Source organism: Bidens hawaiensis, unplaced genomic scaffold (assembly GCF_021521415.1).
Source record: "Bidens hawaiensis isolate Kalapana, Puna unplaced genomic scaffold, B.hawaiensis_p1.1 tig00011542_1, whole genome shotgun sequence".
Classification (NCBI taxonomy): Eukaryota; Viridiplantae; Streptophyta; class Magnoliopsida; order Asterales; family Asteraceae; genus Bidens; species Bidens hawaiensis.
In genome coordinates this window covers 218,687-232,535 of record NW_027491904.1, presented here as the reverse complement: position 1 = coordinate 232,535, position 13,849 = coordinate 218,687, and the positions used below count along the sequence as shown (strand labels likewise).

The window sequence follows — 13,849 nt, the reverse complement described above, 5'->3', positions numbered from 1 at the left end:
AGCATGAGGAGTCTGAAGACATTCTAATACCGCTCTCTGACGAGAGGACATGACAAACTTTTCTCCCAAACTTTGGACGGTTTTACAATAAAGGGCACTCGCCAAAGCATTTTGGGCTTTACGGGGGGGGGGGGGTGTCCTTATTAGCGAACCCACCAAGATCAAAATCGGGAATAGAGTTATGCAAATAATCCATTGCACACCCAAAATCGGAATCTAACCCATCAACACCACAATCACGCCAAATGTGGTCTTGTAACTTCCAAGATTGTGCTATTGAGGCTAAGAAAGCATAGTGGAAACATCCTCAGCTGAATATAACCCTAAACCACCGAAATGGATAGGAAGAGAGGCCAGTCTCCATTGAAAATCCCAAAAAAACAGACCCCCACATACCACAATATCCTCAATCGCCGCTCGAAGCCCTTTGTCAAAAACAGAGACAGCTTCCTTAACAAACATAGGCTGACATGTTCGAAGTCCGAACAACAACTTAGCCACCCCCATACATGAGCGAAGCAAGAGAAGCTCACATCGAGGGTCACGCAGGCGAGTAAGATATCTCATTAGTTCCACAGCTCTTGAAGCTCTGGTACTGGCCAAACTACTGATAAACCCCGCGTCCCGGCTAACCGCACCTCCAAGGAGTTTTACCCCTAACTCCGGTCTCCCAATCCCGATAGGAAATAAACCTACTTTTGCCTTTATCCCATTGCACGACGGCCAATATACTTTGGTCTTTTTAATATTAAGCCCAAGCCCCAGACTTGGCCCCTTGGATCTAATAATATCCAGGGCTTTTGCCACTTTAATGGCGTCTCCTATAATCGTACCATCATCTAAGTACCATGCATGGAAAAGTAACTTGCAACCATCTCGTACTTGATGAATGAGGGGGTGTAAAGCTAATGCAAAGAGAAGGGGTCCTAAAGGATCGACTTGTTGAACCCCAGTCGTTGACTGGATACAATCATTCCCTATATATAGCCTAGCCGGTTGCCCGTAAAGAAAATTAACCCATAGGGAAATAGATGGGCATCTGACACGAACTTCATGCAGGAGTGTGGTTCTATCCACCAGGTTGAAGGCATTAGAAAAATCAACTGTAAGCATTGCCAACGACCCATCCGAGTGGAACATATTAAGAAATCTATTCGCGCTATGAAGCACCGCCTCCGCTCCACTCGGGATCCCCACCCCGAATTGAAAATCACCAAGGTATTTTGCCATCTCTTTCCCAACACTCCTCATAACCACTTTGGATACAAGCCTTCTCCAAATCGCCCCAACGGCAATAGGCCTAACCCCATTGTCGGGCTTAAGCAGTGGCGTTAGGGGGGCCGAAGCCACAAACTCCGCCAAATCAACAGGGCATCTCCCCCCTAACCACAAGTTAACCACCTCAGTGACCTTAAGCAACCCCACGGCAATCGCGGATCCTTCCCCACATACGGCATCCAAAATATGTTGGGCCCTAAGCCCATCTCTACCACAAGAGGTCCCTTTAGGAAATGATTTAATACACCCAAGAACACTTTCAACGTTCACAACCAAAGGGGCCACCGAGAGTAAGGCCTCAGGAAAGGCGGGCGGGGGCAAGATGGGATGCTTATCAAGCAACGCTTTCATAGTGGCGTCACCAAGAGGAGCAACACCCGAAGAGGAGAAAACTTTAACTGCGGCTGTGAAGTGCCCATCGGCAACTTTTCGAATACATTGCTTAGCATTTAGGCCCTCCCTCGAATGATCACCCCCGAATGAGGCCTCATCGGCTCTTGAGCCCATATCCATCGGTTGGTTAAAGAGTGATTGGATAATATCAACACATCCGCTTCCATCACCCCACCTTGTCAGGGCCTGCCGAATAGAATAGCATTGTAAGGATTTCCTATTCCTCGACCTACGCTCTTGTCGGTTGGAAGGCTTGACAACTTGTAATGTGCAACGGGGTAAAATCAAAAGTTTAACCCACGCTTCAATGGACTCAGGCCTAGATACCACCTTGTACAGTGAACTGTAGGTTCCTGGACAGATCGTACACGGGATATCGCTATCTACGCAGGTGCGGAATCCCTGCGTGGGTAGATACGAGCGTAGAATAGTAAACACACGAACACACGGTACAAACGAAACCACGTTATATTATAACTCGAACCACGTCTATTACAGACACTGACACGTGAAATGATCACAGCTATCACGATTACAGAAACAAACTAACAGAAAAACCAAACCTAAACAGTAACCCGTAGGTTACTTATATACACGACAACTTCGCCTCAGGCGAAGTTGTCAATAACTTCGCTCGTTGAATAAGTTCGACTAAGCGAACTTGTCAACAACTTCGCTCGGTTAACAAGTTCGCCTAAGCGAACTTGTCAGCAACTTCGCTGTTACACAAACAATTACATAAACAATATTACAGACTCGATTACAGACTTTATACATATGAACTACTGACATCTATGTACCAACAGACCCCCCTTGGCAGTAGCTTCATATCTTGATCTTTCAGCTCTTGTCTTGTAATCCTGTATCTTCATGCGTGCACCCCTTCTCTCACACACACCGTGACTACTCGCTGATATTTCCTTGCTTCATCCTTCCAAGCAGGAATATAGAATATCTTCTTCTCGTTGAGCATCTTCAGATCAGCTTTCGATAAGTTAACAAGATGCATCGGGTCATACACCCTCAGCACTTCTTGTTCATCTTCGTCTTCCATCACGGCTTCAGCAGTCTGGCAATCAACGTACCACCATTTTAGATTCTTCAACACATCTTGAGGCATATTCTTCATTGGAACCTCCTTGATGCATCGGATCGGCTTGTACTTCATCACCATCCATGGCTTGCCATCTGCTCTCAATCCCCTCTCTTTATCTTCCACTAACTTCCCTTTCTGAGGCTTCAGAAGTTCAAACTTTTTATCTTTTACGCCTTCTTTCCACACAATCTTCTCAATCATTCTTGCCATATTGTTGTCACTTCTGTTTATCAGGCCTAATCTGCCCAAATCTTTCACCTCGCATTCTGGCAACGTGTTGAGAGATCTCAACATTCTCCTGAAGTATTGAATGCCATCATAGCGTTTTACCACAAATAACTTGATCTGTTCATCATAAATCCAACAGATTATCCCTTTCTTCGCCTCAGCATAGCCTTTAATGTTATAGCTCTTCTTGAACATGGCTGGAACAGAAGGCTTCTTGGTCTTGACAAACCAATGAGCACAACCTTCCTTCCACCTAGGCTGCTCCTCCCACTCAGTAGTCTCATCCATCTCAGCCCTCACATCGGCTTTCTCAACCTCAGGGATCTCGTGCTCGACATTTTCTTCAACAATCTCCCCTTCTTCTATCACATCTTCTACCACAATTTCTGCACCAATCTTTTCAATCTCACTGATTGGCAGAACATCTTCATCAAATAATACATCGTCGCTGAACATGTCATCATCAAGTTCCTTCAGCGCATCGATCACGTCATCCTCCACCATCACTACATCATCACCACCAGCCGCTTCGGTAGACTCCCCCTCAGCTGTGGAAGCCCCAAGAGTTTGAGAGGTTCTTGGCAGCTCACCACCTGCACCTTCCGGTGCATTGGGATCATCGTCTCGGTCTTCTCTACGCTTGGTCCTCAACTCATCACCTCTACAGCTCATCTCCCCCTGAGATGCCAAGAACGCTTTCAAGGCATCTATGATTTTCCCGTGCTCAGCCAGGAGGGATGCCTGCAGTTGATTTGCTTCCACTAGGCTTTGAATGGTCTTTGACTGCTCAGCTACAATCCGCTCTAGTGAAGCTATCCGTTCCGAGTCAGATGAGGGCGTGTCCGCAGGTGGTACCGTACCCGATACTCCTGCAGTAGTGGTGACCGTAGACTCAACAAATCGTGCTACTACCACCGATGGAGTAAACGTTGGAGGTGGTAGAGACACAATTGCTGGAGCCGAAGTCTGGACGGCCGTGACCGATGGAATGTCAGCCGACGATGTAGCCACTACGGGAACAACCGTAGCGCTTGTACTCGATACCTGCACAGAGGTAGGAACAAGGGACATACCAGACAAGGCAGGTGGAGCAAAACGTGCAAACCTTGAAGTCTCTCCGGCTCCTACACCCATACCTGTCGTTTCCCTTCGTGAGCGCTTTCTCACCAGCCGCACAGCTTCTTCTTCATCTTCTTCCTCATCGTCGTCGTCAACAATTCTCTTCTTCTTACCCACCGTTCTCTCATGCCTCACCATCATCTGTCTGGCCTCTTCCATCACATCATCAAAATCAGCTTGTGGACCCGATACTGGTATATTCTCATGTGGATCAAATCGGTCCATATCAAACAACCCGTGCCCGCCGAACATGGCGTCAAGATCAATCTCAGAAGCTGGCACAGCAGCAGATACAGCAGTAGATACAGCAGGCGCAGCTGATACAGCCTGGGGTGCTGCCGCCTGTTGTTGTCTTGGGTCCCTAAACTCGTCCCCTGCCGCAGGCACATACTCCGGGTTTATAAGATACCCAAAAAGCGGAGTATGCCTGGGACGCAGCTCAGGCTTGCTTCGTGCGCTAGACGTGCGACACTGTGCAAAGATACGTTTCGTCACACATTCCACGTATCGAATAGGGCGTCTTTGAGGTAGCGACGGAGCCACATGATTTAAAATCATCTGTAGGAATCGTGGATACATTGTAAACCGCTCACGCGCCACAGCCCTCCTCTGACGATCGATCTCGTAAAAGATCATCTGACTAAAAGAATATCTTTTATTGTAAGTCAGGGCAGTCATAGCAGACTGCATCGTCGCACCCATTCCATCAGTGCCCGCCTTCCGTCCTGACATACATACTATCATGACGTGCATTAGGAAGCGCCACTGATCTAATAAAAATCCTTTCCTTCGCTGTGTATCCCCTAAGAGACCTGAATACCCCATCCTTAGGAATGCGCCATCACGAAAAGGAGCAACAAACTCCGTTGGGTCATCTCTTGTTTCTTCTCCAAATTGCAACGCCACCCGTATGTGTTCAGAGGAAAACTGAACAACTTGACCATTAACGGTGGCTCGCATCACCGGGGGCTCAACCCGGCAATCATACTCTACCGTCTGCCAAAAGTCTTCAATATTCGGTAGTGAAATAGGCAGGGTAGTTGTGATAGCGTGAAATATTCTTGAGCGCAGGAGAAAAGTAATAATCTCCCTGTAGTCCTCCACGCCTTTTGCATCTGGATCTAGAGTGATGAACTGGTTATGAGCTGGAAAGAATTGCCTCTGATCGTCACCGTCATCACCACCAGCTCCGCCAACAGCAGCCATATCTGCACTAAACGAATCAAGTTAGATAACCGTTAAGCAACTCACAAGTTCGCTTTATACCATGGGCGAAGTTGTGATCAAACATGTATAGGCGAAGTTAAAGGTGAGGCGAAGTTGGGAACAACTTCGCTTCATCTGTAAGTTCGTCTAATTAATTTTAATTATAATGATCTGGGCGAAGTTAGTGATAACTTCGCCTCTTCACAACATCGCCTCAGGCGAAGATAAGTGTTAGGCGAAATTAAGCTTCAGGCGAAGTTGCGGATAACTTCGCCTCAAGCGAATTTAAGCCCCAGGCGAAGTTGCGGATAACTTCGCCTAAACCCTAACTTCGCCTACATCTGAATCGGCGACTGTTCAGATTCAAACGGCCAAAAATCCGATGATTTCGCACGATTTGACGATCCAGGAGAGAAGAACACAACATATTAATGTTATTAAGACGAAAAGTTCGTCCATGAACACGTAACACAAGTTTGAAAAACTCGGTTTTGAAGGTCCGACGACCCGAGGTCTCGAACCGGGTAAAAACGACCATGAAAAGAACATGTTTGTGAGGTATATCGACAACACGTACCCTCAACCGATAATAGAAACTGAGAAAAGAAGATCGAAAACGAATAGGAATCAAGTTCGCCGGATAATTCTTAAGTTCGCCGGAAAACTCGGAGCTTAAGTTCGCTGATAATTTTGAAAATAATGAAATTTACTGTTTGAAAAACCTTATATAGGGTCAGTGTAGTTCAGGCGAAGTTACGGATAACTTCGCCTAGGCGAAGTTAAGCACAAGTTCGCCTGATTCAACTACTTCACCTATAATTTCAAAATCAAACCTTTAAGTTTGAACATTTTGCAATAAACATTTTAAACTTCCAAAAAGAGTTAAACAAAAATGATCATGTCTAAGTAACCAGTTATAAAATAATACAACTACAAAAAAATAGGAAAAACTTATAAAAATTTTACGAATAAGGGATCAAATTTCAGTCTAGTCAGGGACTGCTATGTTTTAGAAAAGATCCTAATAGGAATCATACTAACTACGTGACTGTCACATAGATCCGTGTTTAGCTGTATTATGACATGTAGAGACAGGTTGTAAGTAGGTATAACTTAAAGTGGTTTTCATCGTTTCTGTGATACGAGATAGGTTCAATTAATCCTTAAAATTTAAGTGGGCAACAACTCAGAAATATTGATGCCTCCTATCTATCCTCAAAGCGTATTTGGCTTTTCCCAAGTCACCCCGAGTTGACTTCGACCCATAGTGTCTGATTAATTTGTATGTATTCTCCTTCTGGTTCCCGTTCTTCTTCTTGCTCTAAGATAGAGAAGTCTTGATTTTATGATCACTAATATGTTACAATAACTCCAAACTTTTTTCTTTTTTTTTTTTTTTTTTTTTAACAACATAGACTTCAAAGTAGAAATTAACTGCAAGTCCCGAATCTGGATCACTGCAGTGTCTTGAAACGCTTTCTTCACGGGAATCAGAACACACATGGGCTCGTGTATGACTGTGTAATCGCTTTTCTGCCTATCATTCGAAAAGATATATATGAAGACACGCAAAACTCTTAAGGAGTTTCCACGTAAAATCAAGTAAAATTAGTTTGTATCACATCTACTTTTACGCACCATAAAAAGTTACCATGACATACAATGATTGTCCTAAAGCCTTTTAAGCCTAATAACTTCACTAGTTAAGCACACACAATCAGTATATATATCATTTTCCAAGGTTAGATCAATTTTCCGTTTAACATAGCTAACGATCTTCTTACGAAGTAACAGACTTGAAAAGTAATTTCATTTCCCTTTAACAAAACTTTTGACTTCAATCGCCCCGATCACGTCAAAGCCTTCAGGTAAACGGCAATCCTGAAGATCCAATGGATCAACTGGACCGACCACATACAAGTATGTGTCCTTCTAACTAAGTATGACCGACTAATTTTCAGCGACAGAAAGAAAACACATCATAACCGCCCCGGTCACTTTCAGTCGTCTGGTTAATGGCGACCCTCATTCTCTACAAGTAGAAATGAGGACCAAAACATATCCGAGGATATGTCCATCAAACTGAGGTAACCGACTAATTTTAAGCAATAGTGACGTTTTTTTTTTTTTTTTTTTTTTTTTTAAATAAACACAATAAAAACATGGTTACTCGGGATTGATCATCCCGTTCAGCTCAATTAGGTTTTGAAATCTGGATTTATCAAACGCTTTTGTAAATAAGTCAGTGAAATTTTCTAGCGTATCGACCTTAATCAGTTTCTTCTCAGCACAATCCCGTATGAAATGATGACGAATGTCAATATGTTTAGTTTTACTATGTTTCACGGGATTGTTAATTACTGAGATGGCAGCAGTGTTATCAATTAAAATAGGAGTGAGTAAGAAATTCAGACCATAGTCGCGCAATTGTTGCTGAATCCACAAAACCTGAGAACAGCAGTTGGATGCTGCCATATATTCAGCTTCGCACGTTGAGATTTCGACTGACGTCTGTTTCTTGCACTGCCATGAAACTAATCTTCCACCGAGAAACTGACATCCTCCTGTAGTCGACTTCCGACTCTGATTGCACCCTCCATAATCAGAATCCGTATAAGCAACCAGTTCCACGTCTCCTCCCTTCGGGTACCACAACCCTAGCTTCGGCTTGCCTTTGAGATACCGCAAAATTCTCTTCACACCCTTCATGTGAGATTCCTTTGGGTTTGCCTGAAAACGAGCACAAAGACAAACAGAAAACATTATATCAGGCCTAGAAGCAGTTAAATACATCAAAGAACCTATTATAGCCCGATACAGAGTTGGGTCCACATCTGCGTCACCGTCTACTTCAGCTCCCAACTTGTGGTTGACGCAAATTGGAGTGTCATATGGAGAAGAGTCCTCCATCTTGAAACGCTTGAGGACATCATGAATATATTTTGTTTGATGAATGAACATCCCATCCTTCTTTTGATCAACCTGCAAACCTAAAAAGAATGTTAGTTCACCCATGGCACTCATCTCGAATCTTTTCTTCATAACGGCCTCAAAATCCTGACACATGGAGACTCTTGATGCAGCAAATATGATGTCATCCACGTAGACTTGAACTAGCAGGAAGTCACTTCCATCTCTCTTCACAAACAAGGTACTGTCGATCAAACCCCTTTCAAAACCATTCTCTAGCAAGTAGTCCGATAACGTTGAATACCAGGCACGAGGTGCCTGATGTAATCCATACAGCGCCTTGCTCAACTTGTATACATGATCAGGAAAGTCTGGGTCAGGAAAACCCGGAGGTTGCTTAACATACACAACCTCATCAACCTTCCCATTGAGGAACGCACTCTTCACGTCCAACTGAAACACTTTCATCTTCTTGAAAGCAGCAAACGCCAAAAACAATCTTATCGCTTCCAACCTGGCCACCGGAGCGAACACTTCATTATAGTCTATCCCCTCTTGCTGATTAAATCCTTTAACGACCAGTCTCGCCTTGTTTCTTATTATAATCCCCTTTTCATCTCTCTTGCACTTAATCACCCACTTTGTGCCTATCGCATGCACATTCCTTGGTTTTTCAACCAAAGTCCAAACTTCCATCTTCTTAAATTGAGCCAACTCTTCTTGCATCGCCTCGACCCACGAGCTGTCCTTAAGAGCCATTTGATAATTTTTCGGTTCAATCTGGCTAATAAAGCATGAGTACAAACATTCGTTCATTATACCCGTTTCCTTAATGCTTGTATAAACACAGGTGTGCTCATTCAAGCTACTTCTGGTTTGTACACTGGAGGACACATCACCTATAACATTCTCCAGAGGGTGATCTTTGTGAATTCTCGTGGTCGGCACAACACCGACATGCAAATTATCTTCTAAATTAGTAGAGAGCTCATCAATGGTTGTTTCTGGCTGAGAGTGAAAAGGATTGATAAACTCATTTTCAGGAGAGACAGCAGAGGAACCGATAGAATTTGATGAGGAAGGTTGACAATCATCAAATAGCTGTCTATGTGCCAAATTTTCCTCCTCATCTAGAATCATCTTCGTAGCAACACGTTCTTCTTCTTCTGTACGAACCAAATCAGGTATATTAAAAGACTTAAAGAGCCTATCATAGTCGAAAATCCCAGGAGGTCCGATGCTCGGTCTTGGCGATCTGTAACTCGTAATGTCGGTGTTACATACCACTTCAACCTTGCCGTTCGTTGTATTAAAGACACGCCTGTTGGGAGTCCCAAATTCATAGCCGACTAAGATTCCTTCATCGGCTGCTTCACCAAACTTTGAATGTGTCTTTAAAATTGAACACGGGGACCCGAAAGCTTCAAGTCCACACAAATTGGGCTTTCTTCCATGCATCAGCTCGTAGCATGTTTTATTAAGTCTTTTTACCGTTAACACTCTATTCAGGACATAGCAAGCTGTAGAAACAGCTTCAGCCCAGAACACCACCGGAAGCTTCGAATCAGCCAGCATCGTCCTGGCTCCTTCAATTAAAGTTCTATTCTTCCTTTCAGCCACTCCATTCTGTTGCGGAGTATACGGAGCACTGAATTGGTGTTCAATTCCTCTTGACAGACAGAAGATCTCCATTTCAAAATTTTTAAACTCAGAACCATTGTCACTTCTGATGAACTTCACTCGTTTATCCATAATGTTCTCAACTTTGGTAATCAGATTCTTCACCAGTTGAGCCGTTTCGTCCTTTGATTTCAGGAAGTATACCCACGAGTATCGTGAGTAGTCATCAGTAATCACCAAGCAATAAGTTGTACCACCTAGACTTCTTACATTCACAGGACCGAAGAGATCCATGTGAAGCAGCTCTAGTGTACTAGCAATTGAGTTTACTTTCTTGGTGAGATGGGACTTCTTGTGCTGCTTTCCCTTTTTGCACGCAAGACATTTGTCTTCAAAATTGAAACTTTTTAAGGGAACACCCAACACAAGCCCATGTCTGACAATATGGTTCATCTTTCGAAGATGAATGTGTCCCATTCTCCTGTGCCATAGTTCAGATTCCGATTCGCTTGCTTTCGTCAAAAGGCACGATTCTTCCGTTGACATTTCAGTTGAACTTAAATCCATCATATACGTATTTCGATCACTTGGGGCCTTCATTACTATCCACTCCTCTGGTATTTGAAAACCAGGCTTCAACACAATCGCATCAGTCTTCGTGAAGTGTACGGTATAATCTTTATCACAAATCTGCGACACACTCAGCAGATTGTGCTTAAGTTCTTCGACAAAGTTCACATTTTCTAACGTTATCTTCCCGTTAGTTACCGTACCCCTTCCAGTTATTCTGCCACCACTCTCACCAGCAAAACTGACTCTTGCCCCTTGAACAGGTTTTAAATCTTGTAACAAATTCTTGTTACCAGTCATGTGCCGGGAACAGCCGCTGTCCACAACCCAAAGATTCTTGGACGCCCTGTTCAACTGTTCCTGCACAAACAAAAAGATTATTAAAATTTGGGGACCCAAGACCTCTTGGTCTTGGGTCGACTAACCTTCTTATCAGAACTCACACACCTTGACTGACCAAAGTTAGCATTTGAAAAATTTCCACAAGTCCTAACAGGATACCTCCTTGGAGACTGATAGTGAGGCCAACCAAACCGACGAACATTAAGAGAATTAAAAGAATTATAGTAGTTGGTTTGGTTATTAGTAGTGTGAAAACGAGATGTGTTTCTTTGAAAACCGGTATTATATCTCAAATTTGAATGGTTTTCATTTTTAACATTTAAACGATTACTAAAAACCTTAGTTTCAGTTTTCGAGGGCCTCACCTCTCTGAAACGCTGCTTCAGAGGGCAATCAGCAACAAGGTGCCCTGTTTGATTACATCTAAAACAACATCTATATTCAGCTTTCTTTTCAACAGATGTTTTAGATGTTGAGGGAGTATTACCACCCGTACGTCTCACATAGGGTGGGACATATGGGTTGAGTGGAGTACTCTTTTGAGTTGATTTAACCTTTTCTCCACTAGTGGGTAATACTTCCTTCTCTTTTGTCTTACCCGACTCGGATGACTTATCCGAATCAGATGAGACTGGACTTGAAATTTTAATTTTTGAGACAGGCGAACTTGTTTGGCCTTGACTAACTTCCGGTACTTTACCAGTTTCCTTAGCAGTACCTGTCTGATCAGCTACAAAATTAACAGATTCATGAACACTAGGATTGAAAGTATAATTATGGTTATATGGTGGTGGAACCTCATGGTAACCAATTCCTCCCCTTTTAGGTGAGGAACCTTGATCACTGACGAGGTGATCAAGAATAGCAGAGGAATTCCGGAATTGCTCCAGTTTCCTATTTAGTTCCACCACTTTTACCTGGTGGTCAGCAATCTGTTTTTCCTTTTCAGCGATTAATTTGGTTTTCTCTTCTAAAACCTCGTAGCTTAGATCGATCACATCAATTTTTTCAGCTAATTTTGTTTTTAAACTTTTCACGTCTTTTTCACAAGCTTTAATCTTTATTTTATAATTATTTTCTCTTGTCTTTGTAAAATGATGATCTTCTTTCAAGGTTTTAAATTCGGCATCCAATTTAACATACTGATCAGTAATTGTTGCAAGCTGTTCAGACAAGTTTTCACACTTAGTACAGATAGGTTTAGTACATACCTCAGTGTTCTGATCATCAGCCATGAATGCTTCTTCATTTTCAGCAGCTTTCAAACATTCCTCAGCTGCAACCTTCGCCATGTGTGCCTTCTCAAAGAGTTCTCCAGAGAACATGTTCCAATTGTATTCACCAGCATCAGACATCATGGCATTATTCCCATTGTTATTCCCACTTTGCTGTGTAGTCCTCCCCTGACTACGTTCAACCCGTGCATTAGTGCACTCCTTTGCAAAGTGTCCATTTTGTTGGTAATTGTAACACCTCACCCTTGACTTGTCAAATCCTGGCTTTCCACCAACGAACTTTCTGCCAGTCTTCTTCATGAAACGCTTAACTCTTCTGACTATCATCGCCATCTGCCACTGCAGATCCATCTCCTCCAGATCATCAGGATCGATCTGGTCATAGTCTTCTTCCAAAACAGCAGGGTCCACAATCTTCCCTTGTATGTAGTTCTCGTAAGAAGCAATAAAAGATGCATAGACTGCAAATTGCTCTTCAGCAGATTTGACACTCATTGGCATCTTGGAATAGTTATTGCTTGAAGCAATGGGAGAGAAACTACTTGTGGATGCTTGAGGTTTCGAAGCACTTGATCCTCCAGCAACAAAGCAAACATCACCGTTCATGTTTACTGACACATTTCCTTCATGAGAAGAGTTAGAACCAGACTCTCCTTTGGAGTAGTAAGCAGCAGATTCAGACTTCGAACTTGAGCCTGAGTTAACTTTGGCACCATACATACCAGGGTCTTGAATCTGATCTGTTGGTGTCTCTTTACGAACCATATTAAGCTCAAAGGTTCTGAGCTTATTTACTGCTGTCTCCAAATCACAATTAGGAAAGTCTCTGTCTTTCCTCATTAGAACAGTGTACATTTCCCACTTCGGTGGGAGAGCATCGAGAAGCTTCTCAACTATTTCCTCCTCTCTGTACGCAATTGAATAGTTGTTCAGCTCTGTCATGAGATGATAGTATCGGGTGATAATATCATCGAGCGATTCGTTCTTCAAATACTTGAAAACAGAGAACTGGGTCTTTAACAGCTTAATCTTCGAGGCACGAATACCCACGTTCCCTTCTAATCTATTCTCAAGAGCATCCCAAAGCTCTCGTGCAGAAGTGTACTTCCGGAATGTATGGAGAATCTCTTGAGGAAGAGCCATAGTGATTGCAGCATGGGCCTTGCTCTCGGCCTCGTACATCTTCTTCTCTTCTTCCTCGATCTTGCTGTACTTCTTTATCACATCCCGACCTTCGTATTCCATCGTCGGTGGAATATATCCATCCTGGATGCACACCCACATCTTTGCATCCTGGTATTTAATATACTGAATGAATCTATCTTTCCACGCTACAAAGTCGGTTCCTTTGATCAACCTTGGGGCCTTAGTAGCCGACCCCGCTTCAACTTCCATTTTGACTAACTCTGAGATGTTAATTGACGACATCTTCACGAAAACAAGAAAAACCCGAAAAATTCAAAAAATTCTTCCAAACAGTACTATAGGCGAAGTTAAGGCTAACTTCGCTTAAGTGTTAACTTCGCTGGAAAATTCTTAAATTCGCGTGACTTGGCGAAGTTGAGAATTACTTCGCTTAAGGTAAGCGAACTTAGGAGGTAAGCGAAGTTGAGGATAACTTCGCTTAGGCGAACTTATGAGGTAGGCGAAGTTGTGGATAACTTCGCTTAGCCTTATATCTTCGCCGAAACCCTACTTCCAGTGACGGCAACTTCGCCTGAAGAACAGCAACTTCGCCCGAAGAACACTGAAAATATTCAGATCTGTTTTCGTCGATTTAGCAGTTTCCGGTCGGTGTAATGGCTTGAATAAGACTGTATAAGGTGAGAATAACACAATCCCAACAAAAACG

At 43.2% G+C, this 13,849-nt stretch overlaps 1 protein-coding gene across 1 annotated transcript; it reads right to left on the bottom strand.

Annotated features, from left to right (window-relative positions):
• Positions 1–282: 282 nt before the first annotated feature.
• Positions 283–1,791, bottom strand: LOC143538262 (uncharacterized). The gene has a single exon (XM_077031859.1). The coding sequence runs from the start codon at positions 1,789–1,791 to the stop codon at positions 283–285; it is 1,509 nt and encodes a 502-aa protein (XP_076887974.1).
• Between the last annotated feature and the right edge of the window lie 12,058 nt (positions 1,792–13,849).